This window comes from Acyrthosiphon pisum, chromosome X, assembly GCF_005508785.2.
Source record: "Acyrthosiphon pisum isolate AL4f chromosome X, pea_aphid_22Mar2018_4r6ur, whole genome shotgun sequence".
NCBI classification, from domain to species: Eukaryota; Metazoa; Arthropoda; class Insecta; order Hemiptera; family Aphididae; genus Acyrthosiphon; species Acyrthosiphon pisum.
This window is the reverse complement of record NC_042493.1, coordinates 83,429,056-83,446,788: the sequence shown is the minus strand read 5'-3', so window position 1 is coordinate 83,446,788 and position 17,733 is coordinate 83,429,056. Positions and strand designations below refer to the sequence as shown.

General features: G+C 27.3%; 2 protein-coding genes across 2 annotated transcripts in view; one reads left to right on the top strand and one right to left on the bottom strand.

The window, feature by feature from the left end:
* Nucleotides 1–3,057: 3,057 nt before the first annotated feature.
* Nucleotides 3,058–7,839, top strand: LOC100163486. The gene is made up of 3 exons (XM_001949362.5): nt 3,058–3,451; nt 3,896–4,103; nt 6,703–7,839. The coding sequence occupies exons 1-3, from the start codon at nt 3,368–3,370 to the stop codon at nt 6,879–6,881; spliced, it is 471 nt and encodes a 156-aa protein (XP_001949397.1). The 5' UTR covers nt 3,058–3,367; the 3' UTR covers nt 6,882–7,839.
* Nucleotides 7,840–10,194: 2,355 nt separating this feature from the next.
* Nucleotides 10,195–17,733, bottom strand: part of LOC100168206 — a 318,228-nt gene continuing 310,689 nt past the window's right edge. The window contains exons 45-48 of the mRNA XM_008186112.3: nt 15,537–15,761; nt 14,514–15,057; nt 13,468–13,607; nt 10,195–13,308 (exon numbers count right to left, since the gene is read on the bottom strand). Coding sequence (XP_008184334.2) covers nt 11,104–13,308; nt 13,468–13,607; nt 14,514–15,057; nt 15,537–15,761 — 3,114 coding nt within the window. The 3' untranslated portion in view covers nt 10,195–11,103. The remainder of the gene's footprint in view (nt 13,309–13,467; nt 13,608–14,513; nt 15,058–15,536; nt 15,762–17,733) is intronic.

Sequence of the window (17,733 nt, the reverse complement as noted above, 5' to 3'; positions counted from 1 at the left end):
AAGACTCACAGAGACAAGAACTACAAACATTTCATTGTTTTGGTAAAAATGTAAAGAATATATTTTTTATCCATGTCTTTATTATCTATGCGAATCACACAAAAATTTGGTGGACATATTCCTAGTTTGCAATCAGTGGTGACTGGTGACCATATTACAATAGTTTTTAAAAATTACAATATAATATGTATCTAAAAACCATGTCATAATTATTAATTACATTCCAATTTTTAATAATTATATTTTTATTTTTTCCATTATAGTAATTACTCATTAGCAATATTAGTAACAGAATTTTATAATATATTATTTTTTACATTTCATACCATAAAATTTTATACAATCGATTTAAAAGAATATTAAAGAATATAATATTATTGAGAATTGTTTATACATTTACATAATTTTCACTGTTCTTACATTTGATACACGACACATCCTAATTCCCAATACGTTTCTTTAAACAGTAAATAGTATAAATTAAAAAAAAACTTATTATTAATAAACGTTTTAACAGTTACTTTAAACTACCTACTGTTAAATACTATATATAATTTAAGTTTTACAGAGTTATTCGAATTATGTGTATATTATGTTTGTATATGTATATGTTGAAAATAATTTGATTTAAAATTCATAAATATATTTTTGTAAATATTACCAGTAGGTACTTGGAAAAATCATCCAGCTATACGTCTACAACTTGAAATCTATACTTGACACTAAATTTTAAAATTGACATTTTTACGAAATTGAGCCATTGCAGTACTTAAAAAAATAATATTGGTAAATGACTTGTTGAAAATATAATATTTAAACAAGCAGATATCATACTCTTCCATATTGTAGGTGTCTAGAGAGACACTGTAATTGATGTGTTAAATTTGAATTCAATAATCATTGTATACGAAAAACGATTCTGAGCTTAGTTAGCCTATAATATTACTAAGTATATTTTATATAATATTGTTGTTACTTATTTAAGTAAATTGTGTTACAATAATATTATTAGACATTAGTAATACGTTGGTAGAATTAAGTTTTTCCAAAAAAAATTGGGCTTGAAAATGTCGTTGTGTGTATACAACATAATACCTAATATTCTTCAAATATTTTTAAATTACAACAAAAATAACTCAAATCATTATTCTATGTTTAAATATCTAATTTCGTCGAAATTTCAACTAAAAATGTATATAAAAACCCCTGTTTATACATTTTTTTATTATTTGGTTACAATATAATTAACTACTCATGAAAAACCTTGTTTTAAATTTTAAAACATTAGCTATACAAAAAGAACATTTTATACGTTTTGAACTAAAAAATAATTTTCATGTATTCGAGATTTTGTCAAAATTTGAATTTTAAATGCTTATAAAAAAAATATGTAACTTTAATATTTTTTAATTGCTATTGTAAGAATGAAGAACTTATAGGGTATTTACAGTTTTTTTTTTATAGTTATTTTAAGTTAAAATTTGCACGAAGATGCATATTGAATAACCAATAATAACGATTTCAGTTATTTTCTTGTAATTTAAAAATATTATTTGTGTGTACTTGATACTTCTAAACTATATCATTATGTACAAAATATGAGATAATAATATGCAAATAATATTATTTCAACTCGACGGTTATCGTATTAATAACAACAATATAAATATAATATAAAATATCCTAGGCTGACAAACCGTCTCTGCTCAGAATCGTTTTTCGTATACCATGATTTATATAATTAAATTCAAATTTGACACCATCCATTACAGCAACCTACTTGTAACCGACGGTATAGCAGAGCGTCACCCACTAACCCGCTTTTTTAAATTATAAATCTTGTATTTATGTATGTATTGGTATATTAAAAAAACACACACACGCATAAATGTATAATAAATACATTAACTGTTCCAACCAAAATCTAAAAAATTTAAACGTAGATTGTTAAACATAGTGAATTTAATTTAATTTAACACTTTTTGCTTATAAAAATATAAATCCACGGTCTTAATCAAAACAGAAATAAATACGGTGCCGAATGCCCATATCACATTCTGAATTATTAAAATGTACATTTTTCTAAAAGTTTTACAGTCTATTTGTATTTTAAGAAGACGAAGATTAGTCAAAATTATTGTGTCATTTAAAACACACTGATGTGGAAATTTTTAAAAACCAAATTACTAACAAAATAAATAAAACTTTAAGTGTCCAATTACTGTAATATTGGTGTTGTGTATAATAATAGTGGCATTAATATCAAGAAGTAACCATACCTGTATAACCCTTCAACGTGTAAACTAATAAAATATAAACGATATAGCTAGGTAAATATAATTAAATAATACATTATTTTCGTGGAAAGTATTAATACAATTTAACAAAATATTATTGTTGATTAAGTAGGTATGTATTTTATTTAATTAATTTTTTTTTAATTAAATCAAAAAAATAAAATATTAAAAATAAAACCATAATATTATGATTACATGACTTATTGATTTTTAAACTCTGAATGGAATATAACATACATAGGGGTAAATACTGTTGATCTTAAAACTATATATTGAGTCTAGTCTTTACATAATAATAATATAGTATTCGAATAAAAATATGTAATAGTTTTTTCTTAAGATTTGAGAAATAAATAAATTGCATTGTTTCTTTTTATTTTGCATCAACTTAATGAATAGAGATCTCACGGAGCCTAATTAAAGATAATTTACTTTTAACATAAATGTATGAATTATTTTTAGTAAATATTTATTAAAACTAAACAATATAAAACTGAGAAAAACTTATTAAGTCGTATACCACTTAAGTGTAACTACATTTTTTTGTTTTTGAAATTTTATTTTATTTTGTAGCATAGGTACATTTTTATAATCTAATAAATGTATACTTTTTCATTGATTAATATTTTATGTAATATACTATGCATGCTGTTTTTTATTTTTATTTCATAGAAGGTTATAATTTAATATAACATTTATGTTGGTAGAGTCGTGACTAAGTTATTCGCCCGCTGTAGGTAGACAATCCGCTATGATTGAATTAACTAGCTTACTAATAATGGCTTCAACTATTATATAAGGGTCATGCGCCTTAAATCCCATAATAGACGGACAGTGGCTATTACTTTTTTTTTAAAACCCTTATTTGATAGTCGAGACTTGGCAATGGTCAACGAGGTTTATTCTCGATTGTGTATCGATAGTTTTTAATAAACAATATTCTGTTTCTCAGTTTTTCAATATTTATTGTGTACTGTAAATAATTACACATCACCACATCGATTTGTGTACTGGATTGAACTAAATTGGTTTTATTGATATTTATTGTGAATTAACTCAACACAGTAATAATGAATAACGATCAAGGTGACGATATAGCGATGCAGGAAGAAGTGACAAAACAAAGAATGTTGGCACAGAAAAAAGAAAAAAAAGTATGTACCTATACAATTATTATACATTATAAATAAATGCGCCAATAGATTGGTAAATATAACACGAAATGAAAGATTTATTTGTTGCAAATACATTTTTTGGTTTTATTTTAAAGTTTTTTTTCAAAACGTCTCAAGAAGTAAAAAGGTTGAAAACGATAAAAATATGTGTATTTATGTTTATTATAAATTACAACATTCAATTTTTAAATGCGTTCCAAAAATGTAATGTAAATAATCTAAAACAATGACGTTTTATAAATGACAGTTTTAAATTAAAATGCATTATATTTGATGGGCACCTATTGACAATTAATTGACTGCTTATAATAAAACAGCACATTATCAAAATATTTTACATACGTATTCCATATTATTATCTGGTCATTGTTTTACCTAAGTATATTAATCATGATCACATATATTTTTTAAATTTTTCCACAGATCAAAATTATTCGAATATTGACCGTCATTGCATATTTAATGTCCGTGTCTACTGTGGCGACCATGTTGTCTGCGTATTATGTTTTTATCTGGAACCCACACGCTGCTAATAACACTCAAACGCCCAACGCTGAAAAGTTGGTTATGGCCTTACAAAGGGCTGGTGATGAATACATTTTTGCTAATAGCGCTGATAACGAATATACAGGTAAAAAACAAGAGAAATAAAAATGCTGTAAAATGTACAGTGTTTATTTTATGTAATTTTCGTTTGATATTTACTGTCTCTGATGCTCAAATTCTTAGCGATATAATATTGCACATAAAATAAAGTTGTTGGCAGTCTAGCGTACCTATAATAAAAACACATACCTACCCTATATTATATGCTCAGATAACTATTTAGACTGAAAAAAAATATATTCATCTGTATCATTCAAATTATTTTCTCCAAAAATAACTATAATGATACCAATGTAACATACATATAAATCAAATTATATAAAAGTTTAATATGTATACTGCTAACGAATATGATAATATTTTATGCCTTTCAAAAATACTTTTTGAAGTAGACTATTGAAAAATCTCAACGTTTTTATATAAATCATAATCGACTTTATTGTAACTTGGCTAACGGACATTAGGTATCGTAACTAAACATATTATGGTTCTCAAATTTTTCAACATGTATAGGTACTAGGAATAAAGTTCTACAATTTTTTAATTTTAGATTCTGAGCAAAGCGAGAAAACTTGTAGTTTTACAATGGTGTTAATTATTTTTTTTTTATTTCTATAGGAAGGAGTGCTTCAATTTCAACATATAGTATCTTATCTTTTAGAAAATTGGACCTATAGATGGTAATTTAAAGAAGTCATTTTTAGATTTTCTCAATAGTTATTTAATGGCACTGGAAAAACCACCGACAAATTACGAAAACCGCTAAAAACGGGATTTTAATTTCTAACGCTTTGTTTATAACCATAGAAACGAATTAAAAATCGTGACGATTCAGTATTTTTTCCAATATAAAATATACAGACTGACAAAATATCTCATCTTAGAATGGTTTTTCTTATACAATGATATTATATATCATTTAATTCAAGTTTAATACAATCCATTATACGTTGACCCACTTGTAACATACAGTAGAGCAGAGCAACATCCATTTACCCGCTTTTTCTCAACATTTAACCTCCTCTATAATTAATTATAATAATATCATAATATTTCATAATTTTAAAAATGTATTTTCTGAAATTATAACAAAAATTGGGAAAGTAGGTAAACGCTTTGCTGTAAAATAGGTGTTCGCTATTTTACTGTGGAAAAATGTTTTATGGATATTTATTGGAAAATGGATATATTTTATCGTAAATATATAAAATGTCTATAAATACCTTTTAATTATTCGTTTTTGAATTACAACAAAAAGAGATAATCTTTTGATGATCATTTGATTTCTTTAAATTCTAACATTAAAGATTAAAAGCTTATAAAAGCATATTTTGAATATGTGAATAACTTACTAGAAGATAATTTTTTCAACGTTTATCTCTATTTAGCTCTAAAAGGGTCAAACCGTGAACTTTTTATCATCTATAGATAGTCGTGATGATATATTCTATTTTGGGGATTCGTTTTTGAGAAATTTGTTTTGTGTACATACGAATTCCCGTTTTCCTTAAATTATTTCTTTTTCACGAATATTTTGAGTACCTAATATTGGAAATTTTTACTTATGGCTCTCCAAAGAATGAATTTAATTGAATTTACTACCAAAAATTGCTATCAATGTTGAAAATCTAAGCATTTTTTTTCAACTTGACACATTGAACTGTAAAATCAATAAATTAATTTTTCCGCTCATAATCTAAAAATTTAGAAAGTGAATAAATAGTTCTTAAGTTGAACTAATAATGAATTCAAACCAGTTTTTAGAAGTTTTATCGAATAAATTTATCAATCGATACAATGGGATATACTAAATTTTACAAAAACCAAACATTTTGTCGTAAAAATGCGTTAGTTACATGTTCATGTGCATGTGGAAGTTACATGACATTTTTATAATGTTATGCGTTGCCTACCATAAACGATAATTATATTATTTACAACGCACATATAGTCACGCGGCTATTATGCAAGTACTCTTGATATTATTTACTATAACATCGAACTCCTTAAAACGGGCTTTTTCAATCCACTTAAGTGGGACGAAAAATATAAAAAAAATGTCATGCGATAGGTATAACTTTGTTATATATAATTTAATATTCTAAACTATCATTAAGGCTTTATAATATTTTAAAACTGCTAAATATTTAGTATCGAGGTTCTAGCATGTAATATAGTAGGTATGTGTATGATGTAGTGTACTATAGTGTTGTTTTTAATTGTTTTTATAATACGAGTTAAGAAAACATTTAGCACAAGTGCTCAATATAATATTATCAATTAGGTATATATTAACAATTTAAATGGATAGTTAATTATTGTTCATAAATAATAAAAGATCATATAAAATTAAAAACTTAATTATTTTGATTGTGACGTAGAATGGGTGTATTTCGATAAATTACTTAAAACGTTTGTCGTATACGTCATGATATCGTAATAACCAAGAACTGCATAAATGTATTTATTTCCTCTTTTATTCTTGCAATAAATGCCATTTCATATCCATTATTATGACGTTTCAATAAACTAGGTAGTAAACATATACCAATTAAAAGTTCAATGCTGTATGATGTTTAGTAGGTACGCTATTTTAATACGTATGCTTGTTTGAATTTTGTCAGATAATGGGAAATTTACATCTGATGTACCAAACAGTCATAAGACCAACGATCAATCCAACAATCCAGAAAGGTCTATTAAATTGCAAACATCATCAACAATCAAATATTCGACGTCTCACGTTCAAACGTCAATCGGTAACATTTCAGAATCATTAACTGTGGCGAACAATTTATCATAACCATGATCCAACATATTGTTATTACATGTCTAATATTACATTTAAATTTAATTTCCAAAACACTGTTTACAGCGACGACGTGCACATTAATGATTAATTTTATACTGAAGTAGCATAAATAAATAAAATAGCATTATCGATTCCATTAACAAGCGAGTTCCATGTTTAATCTGCATAATTTCTAAAAGAAAAAAAGAATTTATATGAAAAACCTTTTGAACGATATCGTTATATTATTCACACAATGGCTTCACACATACTGCTATGACATAATAAATAATGTTTTATTTTCTTATAAGTTTCTTGGTTTACTCTTTCACAAAAGAATCGGTCAAATGTTTTTGTTGTTTCTACTAAAACATCTCCTATTTCTTTTCAGTTTTCACCCTACACAAAATCCCATACCTACGTGTATTATAATACTACACCGTAGGTACGTTTTTCAGTTGCCTATTATTTTCAAACACTATTTTTTTTTTATAGGTACCTTGGTACCTGATATAATTAGTCAAAAGAATTAAAAGTAAAAATACAACACAAATAATAAATATTATAATAATAATAAGCCTGCTTTTCATTTTAACTATATATGGCACGTATTGTTTTGATATAATAATTATATAATTATTATGCGTAGGACCAACAGTAAAATTTAGATTAGTTTGTACATTTAATTTAGTCTCTTAATATACTCTTAAACATACCTACAATGCCGTTATTGCAATGGTTACATCGTTCTAAACGGCTATATAATTGTCTAGTATATATTATATTGTAATAGTTGTAATACTTAATTTTATATTTTGATATTATGATAAAAATATTTAATTTATTCGAAACTAACAAAATATGTTTTATACTTTATTCATCAACCAACCAAATAAGAATAACCAGTGTTTGGTTAAATGGTTCCTACATAATAAAATAATGTGAAATTAAATTATTTCAATGTTGTAAATTGCATTTCTAATTTATGAAAATATTATCTTTTGTCATTATACAAGTAAAACTCAATCAGAGAACAATTGGAGAGGTATTAAGAGAAATTACTCAAGTCAAGAGTATAGCTAGACCTTAGTTACCATAAAGTTAGACTGTCTTTCATCAGAATCGTTTTTTATTGTATATAATTATAATTATTAACCATTTAATTAAAATTTAACATATTCATTACAATGAGTTACTCAGTACACTCAAAATATATTATTAGATATATTAGAAATATATTATTATATCATTAGAAATGTTGTTACCTACTTGACGGCTTCTTTTTTATATTTGTGTAGCAGGTTAGGTATAATAAATAATTAAAACTATAAATTAATATTGTCTACAGTATTGTGTATAAAATATAATATGGTTTCTTAACTGCTATGACTGTAGCCCGAGTGGTAATTTTTCACGTGAAACGATTCGCAACAATTTATGGGTGTATTGGGTATTTTTTTGAAAACAAAGTTTTATTCTGTAATTAAGTGACTTTATGTTTGTCAATCGTTCCAGTTCCTTCAGAATAGAAGTATGTAAAATTGTACAACAAAATCAAATCTTAAATCATTTAATAACAAATACCTACTATTCCAAAGCACTGTTAAACTTTTAAAGTACGAGGGTATAATATCGTTTGCTCAGATATACGCTTATACCTACCTAAAAGTGGCCAAAACTGGAAAAATTATTCAAAAGTTGTCTGTAATGTTTTATTAAAATAATATAGTTCTGAATGACTGTATATTTTTTATTTAATAATATGTTTTCTATCATTTCGTTAATGATAGGTTGGTACCTACTCCATTGTGAACAGTTAATCAAATATTTTTACTGTATAAAATAAAAACACGCTACCTATATAAATTATACATGCGACAAGGAAATGTATTAAAGTGAAGCCGTTCGTATAATAACTTCTGAGTATCGATTTACAAGCATAAAGAGGAGGAACTGGAGGGGCCCCCAAAATTATTCATAGCCCTCCAAAATCAATTGCTCTTTGAACTCGCATAATATCAATTAGAAACGAATGGTTAAAAAAAACAGCTAAACATACTTTGCACCTGTATAGTAGGGCTTAAGTCTGCCTCGAAATTGAACCAGTCACAATTTGCATGTGAAACCAATGAACATTATAGAATAATATATTACATTCACGAATCACGATGTGATTACCAGAGATTACCATAGTATTGTAATCAATTAGGATATTAGGTGGTACTCTTCAACAAGCAAAAAGAGTAAAAATAATTATTTTTAGTTAGATAATTTTCAATGTTTATAATTAAAAAAGCAATACATTGTGGTGTGAGGCTGTTTGCCCCCCCATGTCACTTTTGAGGAAAAATAATGGAGATTTTAGGCATAGTTGAGCAACTGTTGACCAACGAAAAATATGAATAAATAAATAAGTTTGTTGTGATCATATTACAAAGTATAATAATATTATATAGATTATATAACATAATATAGGTATAATGAGTAAAACAATAAATAGTATCTTAACATCAATAAATAAAATACATCGATTTAGGTTAACATGGTTCTACAGAACTTCACCCAACAATGTATAATATATTACTAGTCATAAACATTAATATCATCAATAATATCTTCAATACAACACATATTTGAGAATAACACGTATAAAATAACCGATAAGTGATATCTCGTTGTTGTCATTATCATAAAAACTGTTTGCTGTGCCATAGTCAAGGGAGGACACTAGGAGCACATATCTATAAGAAATATCGAAATTTATTGTCAAAATCAAGTCGTACACGTTGGATAAAAAATTATAAATTCGCAATATTACATTACTAATTCCTTGTAAGTACTTCATATTGTGATTTTATAAATTGCATTATAAAATGTATTAAACATAGACGTTTGTGACAATATTTTTGACATTTACTAGGTATGTGATAGTGCCCTTCCTAATTTATTAAAAATACTAACTATAGCACAGTCTGGTTTATAAACTTATAAAATTATAAATTTATTCGTCATGAGATATAAACTTTAATAATAATAATAGTTTTTGTTAAACGATAATGATGATGATAATATTAGATATATTACCTATATATAGTAATTTTAATAGTATTTATAATAATAATAGTAATAATATAAAAATAATAATAATAATAATAATAATAATAAAAATAGCTATCATAATAATAATCATAATAATCATTATTGTGATAAGTGTACAATAAATAATAATAAAAGTAATGATAATAATTAATAATAATAGTTATACTAATAATATTAAGAACAAAATTAATAATAATTTAGATAACTTTAAATACTGTAGTAGATATTTTCATATTTTATTGAGAAAATTAAAAAAAAGTATATTAGAAACACATCCAAAAAATGCATAAAAACAATGTTGGGGGTACCTACTAAAAATATAGTTCTATTGACAAAGTGACTAGATTTGTATCGGTTTTAACTAGGACTTTTAAATTACGTCTTACACACATAACTTATTATAAAACTGACCAATAACTAATTGGTTTTAATACAACAATACAGTTACATTTATAATTATATGACTACCTATAACAACAAAACCACTAATAATTGGATGTCTCAACTCTCAACGACCTCTAAAACTAACACCTATCCACTAGCTTTGGCATTTTCAGCTCAAAATAATATCATATGGCAGATAATTTATAAGGTAAACATTTAAAATAATTGGGATTATAAAATCAAAATACAGCTATATTTTCGTTTCATTTTTTGAAATGACATTTATTAATGTAAATGAATGGTTGTATCATAATCAAAAACAATGAAATATAATAACATTGAACTTTGGCTAATTTTGAAATCGATAATTAGCTGTATAAATAAAAATGTATATTTATCAGAAGATAAAAATTATTAAATGTCAGCTAAAACACAAGTTCTCACAAAAAAAGAAGATAAATGTATATATTATAATATACCATTCGTCTCAAAATATAAGTATTAAGACTTATTTACTTACACCCTGAAAATGTTACGGTTCCCTGTGAAGAGAAATGAAGAACACCGAGCGGATTGGAGTATCGGAGGATAAATGTTTTTGATTAAATACAGGATGGGAACACGGGGATAAGCGATCATTCCATATTTCCATTTTCAGAAATTCTGGTGAGAGATAAAAACGATGGTTTATTCATACCATAGTGCCAATATCGTGTCTATCACGTGCTTTTCTAAAGCAACACAATATATGTCAGGATCCCAAAAAACCGAATAACTGGGCTGGTGATTTTAAAAACCCTGTGAATGTACTTTCTTCAGCATCTTCGCCACCACTACCGTCATCATCACAACCACGTTCTAGGCCACCACCACCGTCCCCACTACCTCCTTTTTCTAAGTTTGCCCGCCACATCTTCTCATGTTTTGCTATCATTTTCCTGTGAGCCCGAGCCGCTTCCCTAATGACGTATTCCCTGCTATTTTCTGGACGTTGTAAACAATGGCCGGGTAACGTAGGCAAGCCACATGCTCTCCAACCTCGTCCTACCGCAGCCATACCCTTTTGGATCCTTATTACCCTTAAAAACGTTCGCAATGTCTTAGGAACTAGTCCACCACCTAATAAATCATCCTTACCGCAACGGTCCTCTAGTACAAACCTGCCCACTCTAGACCATTGGTTTTGTGTGTTATACACTACCTCATCATCATCCAGTACCCTATATCTTATATCAGTCCTGCCCCACATTTGTTCCTCAACCAATATGAATAAAATAGGGTTTTCCATTCGCCTGGCTTTGACTAAAATCTGAGCTAAAATATCCTGTACAGTTGACCCTATTGGTACCTTAAGAATAACGTATGGTCTTTCTATGGAAACATTATAAATACACACTAAGAACGTATGGATTTCATCCCACGATGACCCTGATTGACCATTTCTTGATTTTCTTGATTGCAATGATATTAGCCATGCTCTGCTGCTCGGGTCATCTCCAATTTTCTTTAGTACAAAGTATCCATTGCCTTGCCAGCGTGACTGTGCCTCCAATGGTTTCTCATTATAATCCAATACACGTGTTATCATGGGTGCATCACCATTTTTCCATCCAATTCGTCTATGCTTGGTTTTTTTCTGTTTTTTCTTCTTTATCTTTTTCTTTTTCTTTTTCTTGTTTTTAGAGTTATTATTATTGCTACTACTATCATCGGTACCATCATCAGTGACGACATTAGTGTTATTCCCCATATCATCACTATTATTTCCAGGTCCATTGTTTGACACTTCCCACGATAGGCCGACTTCCTCCATGAGCACGTATGTTTTCATTTCTTCATCACCCTCATTACGTTTGTCTAATGCTGACCTAATGACATCTGTTACTGTACTATCTTGGGTGACTTTGAACATGATATATGAGTTTTCAGAAAATACCCCATAAACCATAACATAGAACTTTTTACGGTGCGTTGATGGACCATTGTTTTTCATTGATCCATTGTCCGCCGCCGGTGCTGTTGTAGAAGATGTCTTTTCGTCATCAGTAGATCTTGGTGCTTCTTCTGTGCTACTAGTACACACAAATAACGCGGTAAGTGGTAGTGGCCGGTTACGCATATTATGCATGTCAATGTGCCTAAAGCCATACAGCATACTCGTGAGTGGTACTACACGCTGCGCTAACGGGTGATTAGTGCTAGCATCAACTATAAGGAATCGAATGAACGCTAATTCTTTGAACATCACGTTATACGTAAATGTTTCGTCCCACACGGGATTCATTGAATTACAAAATATAGTTTTAGATTTTCTCTTTATGCTGTCGGATGGTATACCGATTATTTCAATTTCAACGTATACGTTAGCTCGAGTCCCTCCATTTGGCGATAAGTACTGACCAGAGACAATGCTTATACAAAAACATATCGGATTCAAACCATCAAAATCTTTTTCCGTTGGGTTGAACTGGCGATAAGATTTGTGTGATGGATCGTGCATCACCCGTGGTTTCAGTACATAACCACTATGACCATTCTGTTCAAACATGGCTGCATTCACGTGTGAAGCTGTAGCCTCCTCTGACTGATAGTTTAGTGCCGCCATCTGTACACCATATGACCAAAAATTTAATGGATTGAAGTTGGATGAATCTATCCTCATGCTAGCTGGATAAACGCGTACCAACTGCGTCTCAGAGTGTGCAATCAAATCCTTTGGACGTTTTTTTGTGAGCTTTTTTGCCGAATTTTCACTTAAAGAAGAACACTTGTAGCATGGGTGGTGCGCGTTTATCGTAGTAGAACCACGACTATGGTAGTGTTCTGTGGATGTAGCTCCAGTGGACGATGTACTTCCTGCAGTACCATTTTGACCACAAAGACTACCATTACATTTTCGTTTATTTTTCACCGAACTGCTTGGACTTCTCGTATTTAGACCACGAAATTTTATTGCCTGAAAAAAATATTATGGACTTATTATATTTTATTATAAAAGCAAAATTAAACAAACTACATTTAATCTTATATTAATTCTACAGAGTGTTTAACAATAATTATTTCTCAACAAATACTTTAGTAATATAATAATAATGGCCACTGATGATTTGTTTACCTGAGTATAGATGACTATGTCCGATAGTTCTTTTGCAATCTGACTGTTGTGTTTTTTAGACTTGTCATCTTCAGCACATTTATCATTTGACTTCGATCCAAACCTATTACGACCTCTGCCATACTTATCCGTTCTATCTTCTAAAATGTAAATTCAATATTAGATATAGTTTATTTAAAGTCTGATTAACTAAAAAATAAAATAATAATCTATCAGTTAATAATTTTAATAATTCCCAATATCATTTTAATTAAGACCATAAATATGTATAATATATAAGTATAAAATAAATTATCTAAGTGTATGATATTATTTCAATGAATAATTTGAAAAAAACAAAAGGATTTTTTTTATCAGATATAGATAATATACCTAATAGGTATATACATTAATACCTACGTATAAGAATAAAATTATAAAAAAAAAATGAATGCTTATCGAAATGTATATTCAGTGTTCGGATTAGATTAGATTAGTATTTTTTTTATCTAGATAAAGATAAAGATAAATACTTTTCATATAGATAAAATAAAAGATACAATTATTTTTTAAATGGTTATAAAGTTTGGTATATTTTAGTTGGGAACTAGGAACATAATAATAATAATGATATAAATAAAAATAATTACATTATTTATAAACCATAAACTTTGTTTGAGAATCTGTAATATCTAATATTTAAGAAATTAGTACAATTTCGCGATTTTTATCAATAAAAAATGTATCTAGATGAATTTATTTAGATTAGTAAGAAAATTATCTAATATGAACGTTTAGTTACCTTGTAACTATTTATCTAGATAAGATAAAAGATGATCAAATAATTATCTAGATATTCATCTAGATAAATTTATCTAGATAAGTCCGAACACTGTATTTATGCGTCATGCTTAATTGCAATAATAAATTATAATAATTTTCTTTAAAAGTTGTTAAACCTTATCGAATTTAAGTAACTATAATGTTATAAGTACTTTCAACGGACTTTAAATTATCACTGAAGATTGATTTAAACTATCACTTATACGTTTATAATGCAGTATTACTTTTAAAGTCCAACTCATCACTATCTTCATATTCTTCATCATCTTCCTCGTATTCTTCTTCTTCCTCGATGGTCGTAGCAACATCATCAATGGTCGTAGTTCCAGCGCTAGCTGAACTACTTCTGTGAGGTCCCACATTTGGATGACCGCTTACCACCGAAGGCCCGGCATTAGGATTATTGTTGGCTACTGGAGGTAATATATTAGTTTGATTACTGGCCCCAGAAGATTCGATATTAGGCTGATTGATGTCCAATGAAGATTCGGCAATAGGATTCTTGATGGTCATTGAAGGTCCAACATTAGAATTATTGCTGCTCGCAGAAGGTCCTGCATTAGAATAATTGCTGGCAAGTGACGATACAACTTGTGAACTTTTTGTACTACTATTATTATTTTTCAATCGATTTGCTTCACTTTCTAGTGGTGCAATCTTCTTATTTTTTATCAAAATTTTATATTTTAATTGACTTGGTGATGGTAGCTGTGGCTCATAATCTGTGTCAAACATAAAGCCTTTGACCAATTTATCACCAAAAACGGACTGAAAAATAAATATACATAATTATAAGATATCTGTAATATTTCATAGGTATAATTTAGTCAAATATATTATTTATATAACTGTATAATAATTCATTTTTAAACCAAATAAAGAAATTTTCCTGTGCTATAATTTAATTTTTAGGTAATTTATTATGAATTGATTAATTAGTTTCAACAATTGTCTTAAAATCTATAAAACTATTAATCAATGTATGTCTCATAATTAAAGTTTAGACAATTAATTGGAAAACAAAAATATATCATTAATTTATTAAAATTATAAACAATATTTTTTTAACACAATACAGTTTATTTATGTATATACTTTGTACTTCGAAGAATTTTTGAGAAATAATAAGATTGTAAATAGTTTTTTAAAATAGTATTTATAGCGTTTGTTTTCTGCTCAGAATCAAAAATAATAAACTTTGACGATTTTAAAAGTTAAAAAGTCTTAAAATATATAATATATAATACCTCAAATATTTCTGCCATGCGAGCTTGTTGGGCTAGTGAACAATGGTTTTCAATAGATAATATGACAGGATATGGTGATGATACAAATGCAAAACGATTAATTGAATCAACAGCTCCAAGAAATGGTATTTTTGATGTAAAAGTATGCCCATGATAGATCAATGGATTGCCATCGTCGCCATCCCAACAATCCAACTCAACACACCGACAACCAGCTAACAATACCTAAAAATCAGTTTACATAAATACATTTGAGTAATAATATATTTCTAAAGTATAAAATATTATAAAGTTATAGAATGTAGATTGTTTACTAGATTTGTTTTAAGTTTATTACAATTTAATTTAATTAAAAATGTATAACTCGTTCAGTTTATCTTCGCCACCGGCGACTGTTTAAGATTTAAAAAAATCATAGGTCCAAGTATTATGTAATATAATATTCCAATATTATATTGAAAAATACTATCGTGGTCTGTAATGCAACTTCAATATCTTTAATTATTTTTAAAATGAGAGATATAAGGTAAATACTTAAACTGATAACCATAACCTTTGAATGTGGACTACTTACAGTCAAAACTAAGGTTTGATCACATATAATGATAATGTACCTACTATATTGATAACTGATATTTATTAGTCTATGGTTATCTTGTATTAATAAAATATTTAATTTAATATTTATTATTTAATGTGGAATGTGAATTGTGATTTTGTGAATACTTATTTCATATTTGTGATCTACTGATTTACAAAGGTACTATTCGTTTATATTTCACACGTTTTTATTAATAAGTTGTATTTTATTTTAATTATAAAAATACCGATCAATTGTTTCAGTGACGACTGAAAAAATCTTAACAGAGCTGATTTTGATTTACGTTTTTGGTTATCATTGCTACTGCTACAAAACTATAAACAATTGTGATGGTGCATAATATACTTAATTATTTATTATTCAACTATATAAAATATAAATTGGGACTTAGATCTGTCCACACACACAACAATAATAATATTTATTAGGTACATTCCAATCAAACAATTTTGAAAAAGATTTTGTTATTATTCAGATCTGTACACTGCAGAATAAGTTAAAAAAATTACATATCATAGAATAATATGGTCTTATGCAGTTTTTGTCGTTTACTAACTGCCTCTTTCATAATTGCTGAATTCAATATAGGAGGTAAGAAATATATGACTTGAAAAGAAGCTATTATAATTATTATAACTAATATACTATAATAGTAACTAGGTACTATAACATTAACTACTTAAGAATATAATAACTAATATAACTATGATGTTATAGTAACTACTAGAATATTGACTATTTAAGAATATAATATAAGAAAAACATTTCAAAAGAAAGAGGTGTGCAAAAGATGGCTGTAAATCAGTAGGACGGACAATGTGTGTTAAATGTGACGTTGGACTATGTATCGATTGCTTCGTTAACTTTCACAAAAAATAAGTTTTAATGTAATATTTATATAATAATTATTAAAATAATACAATTGATTTCGTCAATAATAATTGGTTTGTTGAAATTGTATACCTACTATAACAATATTTATTTGAAAAATAAATATGATTATTTTAAAAACGATAGTATATGCTCCTAGCATTACCATATGGTTACGGAGCTTATCTTAAAAATAGAGTAAAAAAAAAAAAATATAGACAATTATTATTTGAGTAGCTACGTCAGGTAACCTTTTAATCAAAATAAACTTCAAATATTTTTAAAAAAAAAAATGTCGGACTTAATGGGTCAATTTATTAAAACATGATAATAGAATTTCTGAAAATAACCTTTAATAACCTATTAAAACTACCTAATTCTTCATAATTCATATTTTCAATATGAATGATGCTTAAATTGTTGGGAGGTTGGGGAGGTGTATTTCAGTCTGGTAAACGGTAATATATTGTTCAGTCCAAATATTTAGCCATGGTTTAATCAATAAATAATATATAATTCGATAAACAATCTATCTCTTAATATTTCTTCTTGATAACGAAGTATGCTGTGATAAGACCCATCATTCCCACAAAAATGACCGATATTAAACTTAAATTATTATCAAAAGTTAGCAATCAAGTTTATTGTCTATATCTGTGGGTTTAATAAATTGTGTAACAAAATTTTTTATTTTTATATTAGGTAGGTAGGTTTGTTGCAATTGGC